Source organism: Bos mutus, chromosome 9, assembly GCF_027580195.1.
Source record: "Bos mutus isolate GX-2022 chromosome 9, NWIPB_WYAK_1.1, whole genome shotgun sequence".
NCBI lineage: Eukaryota > Metazoa > Chordata > Mammalia > Artiodactyla > Bovidae > Bos > Bos mutus.
The window spans coordinates 100,289,053-100,304,664 of NC_091625.1; the positions used below are offsets into that span (position 1 = coordinate 100,289,053).

Here is a 15,612-nt window from a genome sequence, read left to right on the forward strand (position 1 = left end):
TTATGAATTATAAAGTCTGATGAATAATTAGAGATCACAAAGTTTTCAGCTTTCACAAACTACTCTTATAGATAATATATATATAAAAACTATATTAGAACATTATAAAGTATGCTACATAGTAACTGAAGTATGTGACTAGGTATTAAGCAAAAAATCTCAATCGTGAAAAAATCAGTTTTGCCCAACAACTATTTCAAGAGCGCCCTGTATACGCTATGTGCCGGACACTGGCATTGGTTCAGAACACAAAAAGCTTCCTTTGCTAGATTTCTCACAGACTGCTTTCTCCTTCCTTTTCCCTTCTTGTCTACTAAGGGAGAAGTCTCCTACGCTCTATTCAAATAGAGCTCAGCATCCAAGCTCATTTCAGTGTTACCAAGCCCAGACCCCACCAGCCAATCAAAGGTAGGGTCCCGAGAGCACCTCGGCTCCTCTCTGCTCACGTGTCATCATGCAGTATAATTAATGGTGGATTTCTTCATTTCTCCTACTGACTGTACGTTCTTTGAGGACAGGAATGGTTTTTATTTATTTGTAGGCTCAGTAAATTCAACACAGATTTTGGTACATGGCTGGCGTCTAAAATGGCTTATTAAATGACATGCATAGACATAACGCTTAACCAATGGAGGTCAAACTAAGATTCAAAAGTTTGAGACTCTTGTAAAAATCCCAAAGTAGTGAATTGGAACTCACACAATCCAACTCCAGAATCTTTACTCTGGAAAACTGAACAACTAACTGGGGAGCTTTCCTTCTCTTCCCAAGCTCTGGAACAGTGTGGCCAGCCAGGCATTCCCTCTTCTGAAGGGCTGACCCCAGTTGAGTGCGAGCTCAGAGTAAGGAACCAGCTCTGGTTCGTCACCCGCCATGTCCCAGAGCGAGCGACAGCCTGAACAACGCTGGTGCTCAAAACCACTGCCAATGTCCTATCGGCTTAAAAAACAAACAAACACACATCATTTCAACACTGCCTTCAATTTCTTCCGCTTACTGGTCTGTTGGTTTTCTATCATCATTTGGATACATAGTTTTCTATCATCAAATGGAACAATTTCTATTTTCCTCAAAAACTGTCCATTTCACCTACATTCTCACATTTCTAAGTATGCTTTCATAATTTGCTATTTTCCACTCTATTGTTTTATTGTCTTTTAAATTAGCTTCAAGATGAGTTCAATAATCACATTTAATGTATCGTTTTTAGCGCTTTAATACCATTGAAGTTGTCTTCTACCGTCTCCTAAATTTTCTGTGTTTTAATTTTTTTTCTCTCTGGTAATATGAATGTTGGTTTTAAATTCTACCTGTATAACTTTTGATGTATTTAAATATTATTTAAGCTATATTTTTCAATGTAGCAATTTCAGAAATTAAATTATTTCTACTGATTCTCATTGGTGAAAAAAGAAATTAATACTTTTGTAAGAATGATTTAGTCCATGCCATGTCTGTCTTAATCCTTGTATTAATATTTATTGATATCAAGACTAAAGTTTTTATTGTAGTCTATTCGGGTTGCATTATTATAATTTTGTCACTAAAGTATATACATTTTGTTTTGAAAGTGAGTCACGAAGAAATACTTTCTAACTATGATTCAAAATCCAGAGACAAATTTTAAAAATATTGATAAATATCTATAATATGTTGTCTTTCATGTACAAAGGAAGAAATATAAGAAAATATACATGTATCTCCTCATCTATGCAAAAATAATGCTTTACTTTATTTCATACAGTTAGCTTACATTTTAGAAGTATGTCAACATCTGTTGCAAGCAATATGGCAGATTAGATAATTTGACACTCCTGAAAAAAACAATTGTAAAATTATTTAAAGGCTGGATAAAGAATATTTCACAAGTATTTTATAAGGCATTGCTGGGCTGAGAAGATTGGAAGGATCCAAAGAAATCTAAAAGGAAGTAAACAAAGGGACTCTGGGAGGTGAGCAAATTCCAGTTTTTTTTTTTTTTCCTTGACAGCATCAGCTAAAGCCTAGATACAGAGTTGACCCTTGAAGCACATGGGTTTGATCTGTGCGGATCCACTTACACGCGGATCTCTTTCAACAGGGGCCACAGCAGCACGTACATCCACGAGGGATTGAATGTGCAGAAGTGGACTCGGGGATTCTGAGGGCCGGCAGTCAAGTGACCCATGGATTTGTTCGAGGGTCAACTGTATTGACCTCAGCAGAGTCGCGTGGCTAACAGGAGATCAGAGGTAAAGCTTGAGACCTCTCTACTGGGAAGTCTAATAGGAGACCCCCAGGCAGGTCAGGACCAGCCCAGGGCTATGGGCTCATCTCAGTCTGAAGGGTGAAGACACCACAGCTGCAAGGGGATGACAAGGAAACCAGAGTACCTTGAATTTATTGCTGCAGAGAAAATAAAAATCTCATCTGAGAAGTGATAACTGTGCATCGTGTGGACGTGAGGCTTGAATCCATACCACTCAGTGGTCGGGAAGAAAATCTCAACTATACGAGTTAATCAGAATAGATTTCAATTGGTGGTACCTTCAGTGAATGGCAAAAACAAGTACATATCTGATCTCGAGAAACAGAACGGGGAAGGAACAACCTCAAGAATATCGACTGAAAGGGGCCAAAGGAATAATATGACTTACAGGAGTAGAACCCAGTCATTATCCCCTAAAATTATCCTCCCAGGGAGAAAGGCCTCTTTGTGAGGCTTATATGCTGGAGAGAAAACTGGATACGCAAATAATCAAACGAGGCACAGATAAACACGAAATTACAGGTTCAGCTCAGTGCCTCGAAGGAGAAGGATCTGACATTAAGAAAGCATAGCAGAGCAGAAGCTGACTTAGGAAGGTCAGGAAAGGCTACCGTTTCGCTCTGTACCCTGCTGCTCCTAGGGCTGCGCTAACAGGATACACTTGTCCCTGAGATGTGGGGAAGAAAGGGGGAAAGACTCCATCAGCCTGGAGAGAACCACGGAGAGTCAGTCAACTGACCTCAGGGGTTAGAAGGAGGCACCAGCCGAAGCCTGAGAAGACATCACCAATCCCTCAGTTAAGTTACAAAGTGAATAAGTAAAAGTGAAAGGATTAGATACATGCAGATCATATTTTAGGGGCTTCCTTGGGGCTCAGTCAGCAGTGCAGATCACTTCCAGCACAGGAGACCCAGGTTCCATCCCTGGGTCGGGAAGATCCTCTGGAGAAAGAAAGGGCAGCCCACTCCAGCACTTTTGCCTGGAGAATCCCATGGACGGAGGAGCCTGGGGGGCTGCAGTCCACGGGGTTGCAAAGAGTCGGACACAGCTTAGCAACTAAACCAAAACAGAATTACATTTGGGATATTCGAGCTGCAAAAGCTTTTTCTAAATCATAATCAGGCAGAAGTCTGCAACAACAGAGTACAGAAGTATAGCCAAGTGGTTAAGAGCAGGCGGTCTGGGAACCTAAACCCCAGCTCCGAGCCAGGCCCTGTTAGAGGCTCCTGCACAGCAGACCAGTCTCCCAGTCGTCTGCCCTTTCCACCTCCGCAGACAAGCTCTCCCCACCTTCCCATTCTCCTCCACACAGAGCAGAGGAGGGCCAGACCACGGGGCAGCCTCGCCTCGGCCTAGGGTTCATATCATTTCTTTCCAGGTAGAACAGCCAAAACGCTGAGTCCACAACCCAGGTATCAGCAGGGAATCTACTGGTCTCAGTTTGGGTCATAAACATCTGTGACTGAAGGTCAAGGGTCACAATACAAACACAGCTGCTGTGGACCATCCCTGAGGCTTGTGTGGAGACATCAGGGAAAGAGTGATAAGACATGGACTACTGTAGTTACACGATAATATGCATACCAGAAACCATGAAAATTATTGTAAATTATTTTCTACATCTGCATTTACAACTACAGCTACATTTACATTTACAACCTAGATGTCCATTGACGGATGGATAAAGAAACTGGGGTACATATACACAACGGAATATTACTCAGCCGTAAAGAGGAACACATGTGAATCTGTTCTAATGAGCTGGATGAAACTATAGCCCATTATACAGAGTGAAGTAAGTCAGAAAGAGAAAGAAAAATATTGTATACTGACACACATGTGTGGAATCTGGAGAGACGGCACTGATGGGTCTATCTTCAGGGCAGCAGTGGAGAAATAGACACAGAGAACAGACCTCTGGGCAAGGTGGGAGGAGGGCAGAAGGGAGCGGTATGGAGAGAGAAACAGAAACTTACAACACCGTTTGTTAAACAGACAGCCATTGGGAATTTTCTGTATGACTCAGGGACTCCAACAGGGGCTCTGCAGCCGATGAAGGATGAGGAGGGGAGGCAGATGGGAGGGAGGTCCGGGACAGAGGGACATGGGTGTGCCTATGGCTGATTCTTGTTGATGATTTAGACAGAAAATCTCAAAATTCTGTAAAGCAATTATCCTTCAATTTAAAAAATGTTAAAAATATACTGTAAATTATATACTAACTTTTTTAAAAGGAAGTCTTGATTTTTAAAATGTTCTAAAATTTCAAATTTTAGAAAAAAAAATTTTAGAATGACTAGGACAGAAATCTATTCGTTATTTCAGTAGCTTCCTCATTTTAAAATACTACCAGTATGTAAAATAGAAAGCATTCACAAGTAGGAGTAATATCTGAATAATTCTACTTAATAAACCCTCTTGCTGACTGCTCATATGAAAGAAAACAAGAGAGAATACAGGTGAATACATAAATGAATAAGAAGCGGTCCTTATCCTAAAGAGCTTTTAATCTTGTAACACGGATCATCACAACATAAGGGGAGCAACGGTTGTGCAAGTGAAGAGGTCAGTTATGAGTAGGGGCACCCAGCCAATAAGGACTTTTTGTGCAATGACTTTCATGGTTTGGACTACTCTACTATTCATGAATACTGCTAAAAATATCAGAATACTGTGTCTCTATTCCTATTAACATTTTATATAATATAAATAGCATACATTTTGCTTACTCACAAAACAAGTATCACACTGCAAAAATACATACCAAATCTCAAATAACAATGCCTAACACACAAGAAATACAGAGTAAAAGTTTGCAAAATAATGCTATAACTGAGTTTTATTCGCTTAACCTATGAAGATAAGTGTTGCTGGTTCAGAGTATTTTTCTAAAATGTTACATATGTGTTAATACCATAACAAAAAATCAGATGCCAATAACTGAAAGTCCTGAAATAGTTTTGAAAGTGCCTAAGCGAGCTGCACTTGACGGCAGACGGTGCTGTAAGTGAGTCAGTCCAGAAACACAGGGTCCAGCCTGTTCTGCTGACGGGTGGACCGGGCACCCCTAAGCAGCTCCAACCACAGAGCAGCCCGAGGCACCACCCCACAGCTCAGGAATCTATACGCAGCAGCTCCGTCCGGCACTTTTCAGAGTTAGCTTTACAAAGTCTACAAACATCACATAAAACTTCTGCTCTCATTTGCTTCTGCTGCAGATTGCGTGTAGAAAAAGGGCACAGACTGCCCCCGACACCCCAGCCCACAGTGATGAAATAACTCCTGCACAGAACAGTGAGTCTAGAAACGCCATTCATGAAATAGCACACCACAAACCAAACCAAAACAATAAAAAAAAAAGTTAAGATTTTCACGACTAAACGTCACCATGTTGGTAAACTCAACGGGTAACCACCACGCACACAAACAAAACAGGAAACGCTGGTGGAAGCACTTAATGACGATGCATTTATTAATGACGACGCATTTGCCGTCTGCAACACAAGTTAAAGCTTGTAACACCCTCTCATCTAGAACACCTAAGTCTAAATTTACATACTTACGTTATTGCACTCTCCAAGGAAATACAGTGCAAATCCGTCAGCTTTTGTGGCTGCCAAAGTAATAAAAAAGGAAGAAACTAATCTCAATGGGAGGATACAACATGCATGAATTCTCTAAGGTGAGACTTCAAATATGAGTCTTTCGAATGCATTTGTTAGCATAATTCTCATACAGTAAACTGAACTAAATAATTTATGGCTTTACTGAATTACATACTTAGAGTATTTTCATTTCTTTTCATTAGCTATTTCTGTTTTTAAGATGTGACATTCTCAAAGGTACACAGCAATGTACTATGTAATAATATATTGGTCAAAGTTTAAATATTAGAATTATTAGAAAATATTTTTTAAAATTTGAGACATTTAATTTTAAAGCATTTAAAAATAGACAAATGACATAATACTGAATAACCAATATAATATAAGCATCAACCAGAAAGAATGATGTATATGCCTGCATGACATCACTGAAGAGAGCATAATTTAATTTACTTTGGTATAATCTTTCTACTAGGAGGAACATAAAACATTCCTTACCGATTTTGATGATGCTGCTCAGTTCATAGAGGAGTAGCTGGTTGTCTCCTCCTGTATCCAACCGTTGTTCTATATAGCTATTTAGTTCATACACAACTCCTTGCATATTTGTATCTTGATACTTTGAATAAAAAAAGAAAGGCATAATTAAATATAAAAAATAAAAATTCCTTAGTTTGTCACATATGCAATTAATACACATGGCTTTATATTATATATTAGCTGTTCATGATGTTTTTATAGAGCATGACTTAATTATAACATACCATAAAAATAGATTGAAAGTTAAAACTGCTACAACTTAGGATATCTGTAGACTCCATGAATGAATATTTATTTTAAAATATAGAACGTTACAAGTTTCTGAAGTTTTAAATACAACGTGGTCAGGCAAGCTGGATCAGTAAAGACAGTTTGGAAATGTGTTAACTGACTGAAACGTCCTAAGATGCCCTGCGCTGGGTGAAATGGTGCTTGTTTATTACTCTCCACTCACTGGGGCCCATGGAGTGACCCCTGGACCCAAGTCTGATCTCAACTCTGCCACGAGAACAGGAAGGGGAGGCTCTCTCAGGAGCCACCCCTGCGAGAGCAGCAGCTCCACAGCAGGCCCGTGGTGCTGGCCGCACTGGGGCGCCAGGGCAGGAGCCGGTGGACAAAGGTCTGGGAAGACGGTGGAGTGTCTTCTTCAAAGGACTGAAAACCCATCTTCTGGTGAGCTTCGTGCCACCGAGCATCCTTCCCAAGCCTCCTCTCCAAACCACGGACATGGTGAACTTTAAAATAAAATTGTCACACTCTGAGGCTCAACAGACTCCTGGGGCTCCCCAGTGCACTTAGCCTAAAGGCTTCTCCCAGGGTGGTCTCTGAGCTCTGCAAAACATGGTGATTGTCTGCTGCGGAAACCATATCAGGCCGTCTCTCTCTTTCACGCACTCACTAGGCCACTCGGCCATCTTTCACTCCGAAAGCCCTACCGCTGGTTGTTACTGCTGAGCCCTGCACCCATCCCTCTGCAGGATGAATACACAAAAGAACGGATGAGGAGATCAGTCAGTCGCTCCACAAACACGCACTGCCAGAGCCGGCGATCCACTACCTACACAGGCGCTCTTCCCAACACGAGAAACGCTAGAGCCTGGACAAGATAGAATTCCAGTCCTCAAGGAACTTACACTCTAGCCGGAAGAGAATAAGTAAGCAAGCTATACAGTGTGATGGAAGGTGATGGGCACGACGCAGACAGGAGATCCGGGAAGGCTGACGGTAATCAGCTTTGGAGGAAAGGACGGCTTTTTAAACGGGATGGTCAGGGACGGAAGGATCCAGGGACACGAGAGACACGGACAGGCTCCGGTGAAGCCTAGAACCGTGAAGGGTGGGGCTGCCTAGCGCCGCTGGCTGCCTTGTAGAAGGATGCTGGTCGCCCACCACCTCTCTCTGCTACTGACCCATTAACAGACTTAAGTCCAGGCAGACCCCAGAAAATGAAGTTCAAGGATAAACTGTCAAGAGATGAGACAGATGAGATTCAGCTAACCCATACAAACCTGGGCTTCCTTGGTGGCTCAGAGGGTAAAGCGTCTGCCTGCAATGCAGGAGAGCCGGGTTCAATCCCTGGGTCACGAAGACCCCCTGGAGAAGAAAATGGCACCCTACTCCAGTATTCTTGCCTGGGGAATCCCATGGACGGAGGAGCATGGTAGGCTACAGCCCATGGGGTTGCAAAGAGTTGGACACGACTCAGCAACTTCATTCACACGTAGAAACCTGGGAAACAAATGAAGATGGACCTCACGGGGGCTAGGGTCGGGTAGAATACAGATAACCCTGGATAAGGCAGATGGAGGAGGGGTGCAGTAAACAGAAGCACCGGGCTCAGTGGGCTTGCACTCGGGACAGCTGGAATCGGCACCACCTCCTCCCCCTCGATGGATGATATTTAATGCAGCTGAAAATCAGAACCTCCCCTGTATATATTCTAATCTCGGTGAGACTGGAAGGCTAGCGGGGATTCTTCCTGTCAGACCCAGTGACCCGCCCCTTAGCTATATCCGATGGACGCTCCCTTCCTCAAGGCCATGACAAGTGCATTCCCAGGCCGCGGCCTGTGTGCAGAGCTCGGGGCTGTGGGCCACGGGTGACTCTGGGAACCACTGCGGTTCATAGGGTTTTACTGATTCACTGAGTATATGGGATCCTGGCCTCACAGGGGACAGGAGGCCACACATACTAACCAGAGACAAGGCGGGTGCTGTTAGCATAGTGGACAGAACTGAAGCTGAGATCAGAATGAGCCGGCCAGCAGAGGGCTTCAACCCGCACCAAGCACCTGACCACAGTGTCCCTGCAACTGAAAGAGACAGGGCGACCTCCTGCCTCAAGGAGGGTTTTTAGTGACTCAGTAGAGGAGTCCCTGTAAAAATGATAGCAGACTGACTTTTCCCTGACGATGTAATTCTGAGAACAGGCCCTTCAACGTGACCGGAATGCAGTGCTGAGATCAGTGGCCAGCTGCTCTCCATCTCTTTGGGACAGGAAATGGGTCGTCACACACAAGCGAGAACAAGGAGATACTTGGGGTTATGGACACTTTATTATGAGGTTTCCTTTCAAGTCTCCGAGCTTTCATTTTTATCATTTGCGTAATAAGAACGTTGAAATAGACTGTATTTAAGATATCTTTCAACAGTAACCTTCTGTGGCAATCTATGACCTCAAATTTTGTTGCTGTTTATATTAAACTTCAAATTCTAATCTTGAAAATAATACATGGGTTACTTTTAGCAGACCCTGTTTCCTTTGATTAGCAATAATTGCATAAATACCATAAAAGCAAAATATTTAACTACGATTACTAATTTATGCTAACATAATATTACCTCTCAAATATCAAAGGTTCAGATGGTAAAGAATCTGCCTGCAATGCAGGAGACCTGGGTTCAATCCCTGGTTTGGGAAGATCCCTTGGAGAAGGGAATGGCAACCCACTCCAGTATTCTTGCCTGGAGAATCCCATGGCCAGAGGAGCCTGGTGGGCTACAGTCCATGGGGTCGCAAAGACTTGGACATGACTGAACGACTAATACACACACCTTAACAGTTAGTGGATCATTCAAGTCACAATATACTAAAAATGTTAAAATATATATAAATATGAATAATAATAACAATTATTTGGCCTCAGGCTTATGGCCATTTTGCTAGTCATTAGTACTATTACTAGAGGAAAAGCAGAGGAAGCAAGTGGGGATGAAAGTCAGCTAAGGCACTTCTCTTACAGAAACATGATGAAGAAAGTTTACCCAGGGATCAATTCAATTCAGTTGAATAAACTTTCAGTTCTATGTCTTGACTAATAGGAAACTACAACAGTATATTAGTGAAGTTGTTAAGAACTTGTATTTGCACAGCATTTCAACTCCGCCAAGTCCTTTCACCACTGCCTTTATTAAAAGAACCCATATAAAGCATGCACTGAGTATCACAGACATTTCTCAATCAAGAGGAGTCAGAACTCGAAGCTACAATGAACTGGGCAGTGGAAACCTTAGAATCAAACTGGACACAGTCACCCTCATTGTCTGTTCCACGTTGGTTTTCAAGCAGTACTTGCTTTTCATTAGAGAAACCACACACACACACAAAGGATTTGCAGAGATATGACTCCATTGACAGGACTGTGGTGATCTAACATTAAAACGGGGAACTATGTCAGCCAGGCACTGAAATTGTGAACTCCATCAAGCTCTGACAGATGGTGTTGCTTCCCGTGAAACTGCACCATGTCCTGAATCATCCCTGTGAGTTTGCTGTGGTGCCTGAGGGCATCTGGAACACAACTTGGGGACCAGGGAATAGCCACTCTGTCACCCAGAGAGAAATAAAATTTTACATGACACAAGGATTCTGGAGAAGATTCTTGAGAGTGTCCTGGACTGCAAGGAGATCAGACCCATCAGTCCTAAACGAAATCAACCCTGAACATTCACTGAAGGACTGATGCTGAAGCTACAATACTTTAGCCACCTGATGCGAAGAGCCAAGTCATTGGAAAAGACCTGATGCAGGGAAAGATTGAAGGCAGGGGGAGAAGGGGGCAACAGAGGATGAGATAGTTGGATGGCATCACCGACTCGATGGACATGAGTTTGAGCAAGCTCCAGGAGTTGGTGATGGACAGGGAAGACTGGCGTGCTGCAGTCCATGGGGTCGCAAAAGTTGAACATGACTGAGCAACAATAATAGTACTGACTGAATCAGTTCAGTTCAGTTCAGTCGCTGAGTCGTGTCCGACTCTTTGCGAACCCATGAACCGCAGCACACCAGGCCTCCCTGTCCATCACCAACTCCCGGAGTCCACCCAGACTCATGTGCATTGACTCGATGATGCCATCCAACCATCTCATCCTGTTGTCCCCTTCTCCTCTTGCCTTCAGTCTTTCCCAGCATCAAGGTCTTTTCCTTGATGAGTCAGCTCTTTGCATCAGGTGGCCAAATATTGGAGTTTCAGCTTCAGCATCAGTCCTTCCAATGAACACCCAGGACTGATCTCCTTTAGGATGGACTGGTTGGATCTCCTTGCAGTCCAAGGGACTCTCAAGATTCTTCTCCAACACCACAGTTCAAAAGCATCAATTCTTCGGTGCTCAGCTTTCTTTATAGTCCAACTCTCACATCCATACATGACCACTGGGAAAACCATAGCCTTGACTAGACAGACCTTTGTTGGCAAAGCAATGTCTCTGCTTTTTAATATGCTGCCTAGGTTGGTCATAACTTTCCTTCCAAGGAGCAAGAGTCTTTTAATTTCGTGGCTGCAATCACCATCTGCAGTGGTTTTGGAGCCCCCAAAAATAAGGTCTGACACTGTTTCCACTGTTTCCCTATTTCCCATGAAGTGATGGGACCAAATACCATGATCTAAGTTTTCTAAATGTTGACCTTTAAGCCAACTTTTTCACTCTCCTCTTTCACTTTTATCAAGAGGCTCTTTAGTTCTTCTTCACTTTCTGCCATAAGGGTGGTGTCATCTGCATATCTGAGGTTATTGATATTTCTCCCAGCAATCTTGATTCCAGCTTGTGCTTCTTCCAGTCCAGCGTTTCTCATGATGTACTCTGCATATAAGTTAAATAAACAGGGTGACAATATACAGCCTTGACGTACTCCTTTTCCTATTTGGAACCAGTCTGTTGTTCCATGTCCAGTTCTAACTGTTGCTTCTTGACCTGCATATAGGTTTCACAAGAGGCAGCTCAGGTGGTCTGGTATTCCCATCTCTTTCAGAATTTTCCACAGTTTATTGTGATCCACACAGTCAAAGGCTTTGGCATAGTCAATAAAGCAGAAATAGATGTTTTTCTGGAACTCTCTTGCTTTTTCCATGATCCATCAGATGTTGGCAATTTGATCTCTGGTTCCTCTGCCTTTTCTAAAACCAGCGTGAACATCTGGAAGTTCACGGTTCACGTATTGCTGAAGCCTGGCTTGGAGAATTTTAAGCGTTACTTGACTAGCGTGTGGGATGAGTGCAATTGTGCGGTAGTTTGAGCATTGTTTGGCATTGCCTTTCTTTGGGATTGGAATAAAAACTGACCTTTTCCAGTCCTGTCGCCACTGCTGAGTTGTCCATATTTGCTGGCATAATTTCAACTTTAATAGTACAAGAATGTCCTGTATACCATCAATTATTTACATTTGATCATATTTGCCTTAGCTCAGTCGGTAAAGCATCTGCCTGCAATGCGGGAGACCTGGGTTAGATTGCTGGGTCAGGAAGATCCCATGGAGAAGGAAATGGCAACCCACTCCAGTATTCTTGCCTGGGGAATCCCATGGTCAGAGAAGCCTGGCAGGCTACAGTCCATGGGGCTGCAAGAGTCAGACATTACCACCACCATATTTGCCTTATCCTCGTGGTAAATTCTTTCCCTTCCTTCCCCACTTCCCTCTCTCTCTATCTCCTTCCATCTCTCTCCATGTGTGTCTTATCTATCTATCCATCTATACACACACACATATATACACATAAACTAGAAATACATATTTTTATGAATATTTGAGAAGAAGTTGTTATGTTCCTTTAACCGAAACCTTTAGTATATATTTCCTAAGAAAAAGAACAATAAGAGAGCAAACACTGAATTTGTACAGAGTGTGAGAGACATAGGTCAATATAGTTATCATAATCAGAAAAATAGATAAATTCATATTCAAATTTCATAGCTTGTCCCAATATTGTCTTTATAATTATCCCTTCCTCACTGGTTGAGGTTCAAATTCCAAATCGTATATGCCAGTTAATTGTCATGTCTCTTTTGTATACTTAATGTGGAACAACTCCACAGCCTTTCTTTGCATTCTTGAACTCAATGTTTTTGAAGAATATGAAGAATATTTGAAGGCAAATTTTATTTGCCTGGTATTTTCTCAAGATCAGATTTAGAGGTTTTGTATTTTGGGCAAGAGTACAGTGAGGTGATGGAGCTAGAACACCATCGTCTATCCTGTAGTCTATCCTGTATTTGCTCTTTGGCTTTCTGCTGGGGAGAAGAGCTCTCTGTTCTCCCTCATTCATTCATTTACATGAGTATGGACTCACAGATGCTAATTTTATTCAACCCGTGTAACTAATTAATATTAATACTGTTATACATGCATTTTAATGCTCAAATTGTCCCAAACTTGACCAATGGAAACCCCCTCAAGATAGCTCCTATGCTCTTTTCACAAATCTTCTTGACTCTTTTAATACTTTCTTACTTTCTCATCAAACATTTTGCTAGCCCTTGATCCAGCTATTTCTGCTTCTCAAAGAAGCCCTAGTTTCTTTTGTGGCAAATGATATTTAAAATCCAAGAGCTGGAGCTATATGTGCCCACTACTCTCATTGATTCTAAGCTTCTCATCAACACAAATATAATACATATATATATATATATATTTACATGGCAATAAATCTATGACAAAGGAGGCAAGAATATCCAATAGAGAAAAGACAGTCTCTCCAATGAGTGGTGCTGTGGACACTGGACAGCCACGTGTAAAAGGTGAAACCAGAACACTGTCCAGCACCACATGCAAACATACACTCAGGATGGATGACAGGCCTACATGTAAGACCAGATACCAGAAAACTCCTGGAGGAAAACGTCGGGAGAACACTCTTACACAAATTGCAGCAATGATTTTTAGATCTGTCTCCTAGAGTAAAGAAAATAAGAGCAAAAAAATTTTTTTAAAGGACCTAATTAAACTTAAAAGCTTTCACACAGCAAAGGAAATCATTAACAAAACGAAAAGACAACCTACTGAGCGGGAAAAGATAGCTGCAAATAATGATTGACAAGGAGCTAACATCCAACATATATAAAGAGCTCACCAATTCAACATCGAAAAAAACAAAGAAACTGATTTAAAAATGAGCAGAAGAATGAAGTAGACATTTGTCCAACAATACTCAACATCACTAATCATTAGGGAAATGAAAATCAAAACCACGATGAGATATCACCTCATACTTGTCAGAATGGCTACCATCAAAAAGAACACAAATAATAAATGTTGGTTAAAAGGGAACTCTTGTGCACTGCTGGTGGGAATGTAAATTGGTACAGCCACTGTGGAAAATAAGAGGTTTCTCAAAAACAAAAAATAAAAAATCAACCTAAAAATAGAACTATGTTATGACCCAGCAATTCCATTCCTGAGTATATATCCAAAAAATCCAGAAACACGAATTAACAGACACGTGCACCCCAAAGTTCACAGCAGCTTTATTTACAATTGCCAAGATATGGAAGCAACCTAGGTGCCCATCACCAGATGAACGGGTAAAGATGTGAGATGTAATGGGATACTACTCAGCCATAAAAGAGGAAAAATTGCCACCTGCATCAACAAGGATGGCCCTGGAGGACATTATGCTGAGTGAAATGAGTCAGAAAGACAAATCCTGTGTGACACCACTTATATGTGGAATCAAAAAAACTACAACTCACCAGTGAATAAAGCAAAAGAGAAGCAGGCTCGCAAGAACAGAGAAAAAACCAGTGGTCACCAGTCCGGAGATGGGAACAAGAAAGGGCAGCACTGGGCTGGACGGTTAAGAGGTACAGACCATCACACATAAAGTAAGCTACAGAATGCGCTGCACAGCATGGAGAACAGAGCCAACATTTATAATACCTCTACATGGAGCATCATCTTTAAAAGCTGCTGCTGCTGCTGCTAAGTCGCCTCAGTCGTGTCCGACTCTGTGCAACCCCATAGACGGCAGCCCACCAGGCTCCCTGGGCCCTGGGATTCTCCAGGCAAGAACACTGGAGTGGGTTGCCATTTCCTTCTCCAATGCATGAAAGTGAAAAGTGAAAGGGAAGTCGCTCAGCCGTGTCCGACCCTCAGCGACCCCATGGACTGCAGCCCACCAGGCTCCTCTATCCATGGGATTTTCCAGGCAAGAGTACTGGAGTGGGGTGCCGTTGCCTTCTCCCACTTTAAAAAATGTTAATCACTAAATTGTATACCTGTAACTTATATTGTGTAGCAACTATACTTCAATAAAAAATAAGATTTTTAAAACTTAAAGCATAGTTCTCAGAAAAATATAGAAACAAAATTATACTAGGCAAATACTTAAGAGGGCTATTCCTGGGTCAAAAAGTACATGTATGTTTAACTTTACAAGAAAGTGGCAAACCTTTTTCAATGTTACATATTAAGAATAAAGTTATCAAAATGATTTGGGTATTTTAGGGGAAAATAAGTTATAAATAAAGGTCATTTATTTCATACAAACACCACAGGCAGGAAAATTCTAACTAAGCATGGGCAGTCACAATGAACAGTTAAGGAAACCTGTGGGCCTCAGAGGCACTGCAGGATAAGAAGAGCTGGGAAAGAAGGTGCCACTGACTCTTTGCAAATAAAGTTTAAAAGTCCTTAACAGCAAGCAAGGGATTAGCAGATATTCATCCTGACACCAAGGGGAAGCTGCCTAGCTTGTCCTGCACTTAACTGAGTGCACAGGGAAGGCTGCACGAGAAGCTGGTTCAGAGTCCTCCACAGCAGCCTTCAGGAGCTCAGAGGAAGCATCTTACAAAAAGCCACAAAGGATGGAGAAACCTGGAGGCCGAAGAGCAGCAACCAGGACGAGAGGACAGAACGACTGCAGGTTACACTCGGGCAAGGCAGGAAGTTCATGTTAAAAGTGGTGAAAGTGAGCATGCTACAAATGAGGGAGACATTCTTTTGAAAACA

At 42.2% G+C, this 15,612-nt stretch overlaps 1 protein-coding gene across 2 annotated transcripts in view; it reads right to left on the minus strand.

The window, feature by feature from the left end:
* PDE10A (phosphodiesterase 10A) overlaps nt 1-15,612 on the minus strand; it is a 267,312-nt gene that overhangs the window by 77,748 nt on the left and 173,952 nt on the right. For both annotated transcript variants that reach the window (XM_070377011.1, XM_070377012.1), the window contains exons 4-5: nt 6,352-6,472; nt 5,812-5,861 (exon numbers count right to left, since the gene is read on the minus strand). In XM_070377011.1, the coding sequence (XP_070233112.1) occupies nt 5,812-5,861; nt 6,352-6,472 (171 nt within the window). The remainder of the gene's footprint in view (nt 1-5,811; nt 5,862-6,351; nt 6,473-15,612) is intronic.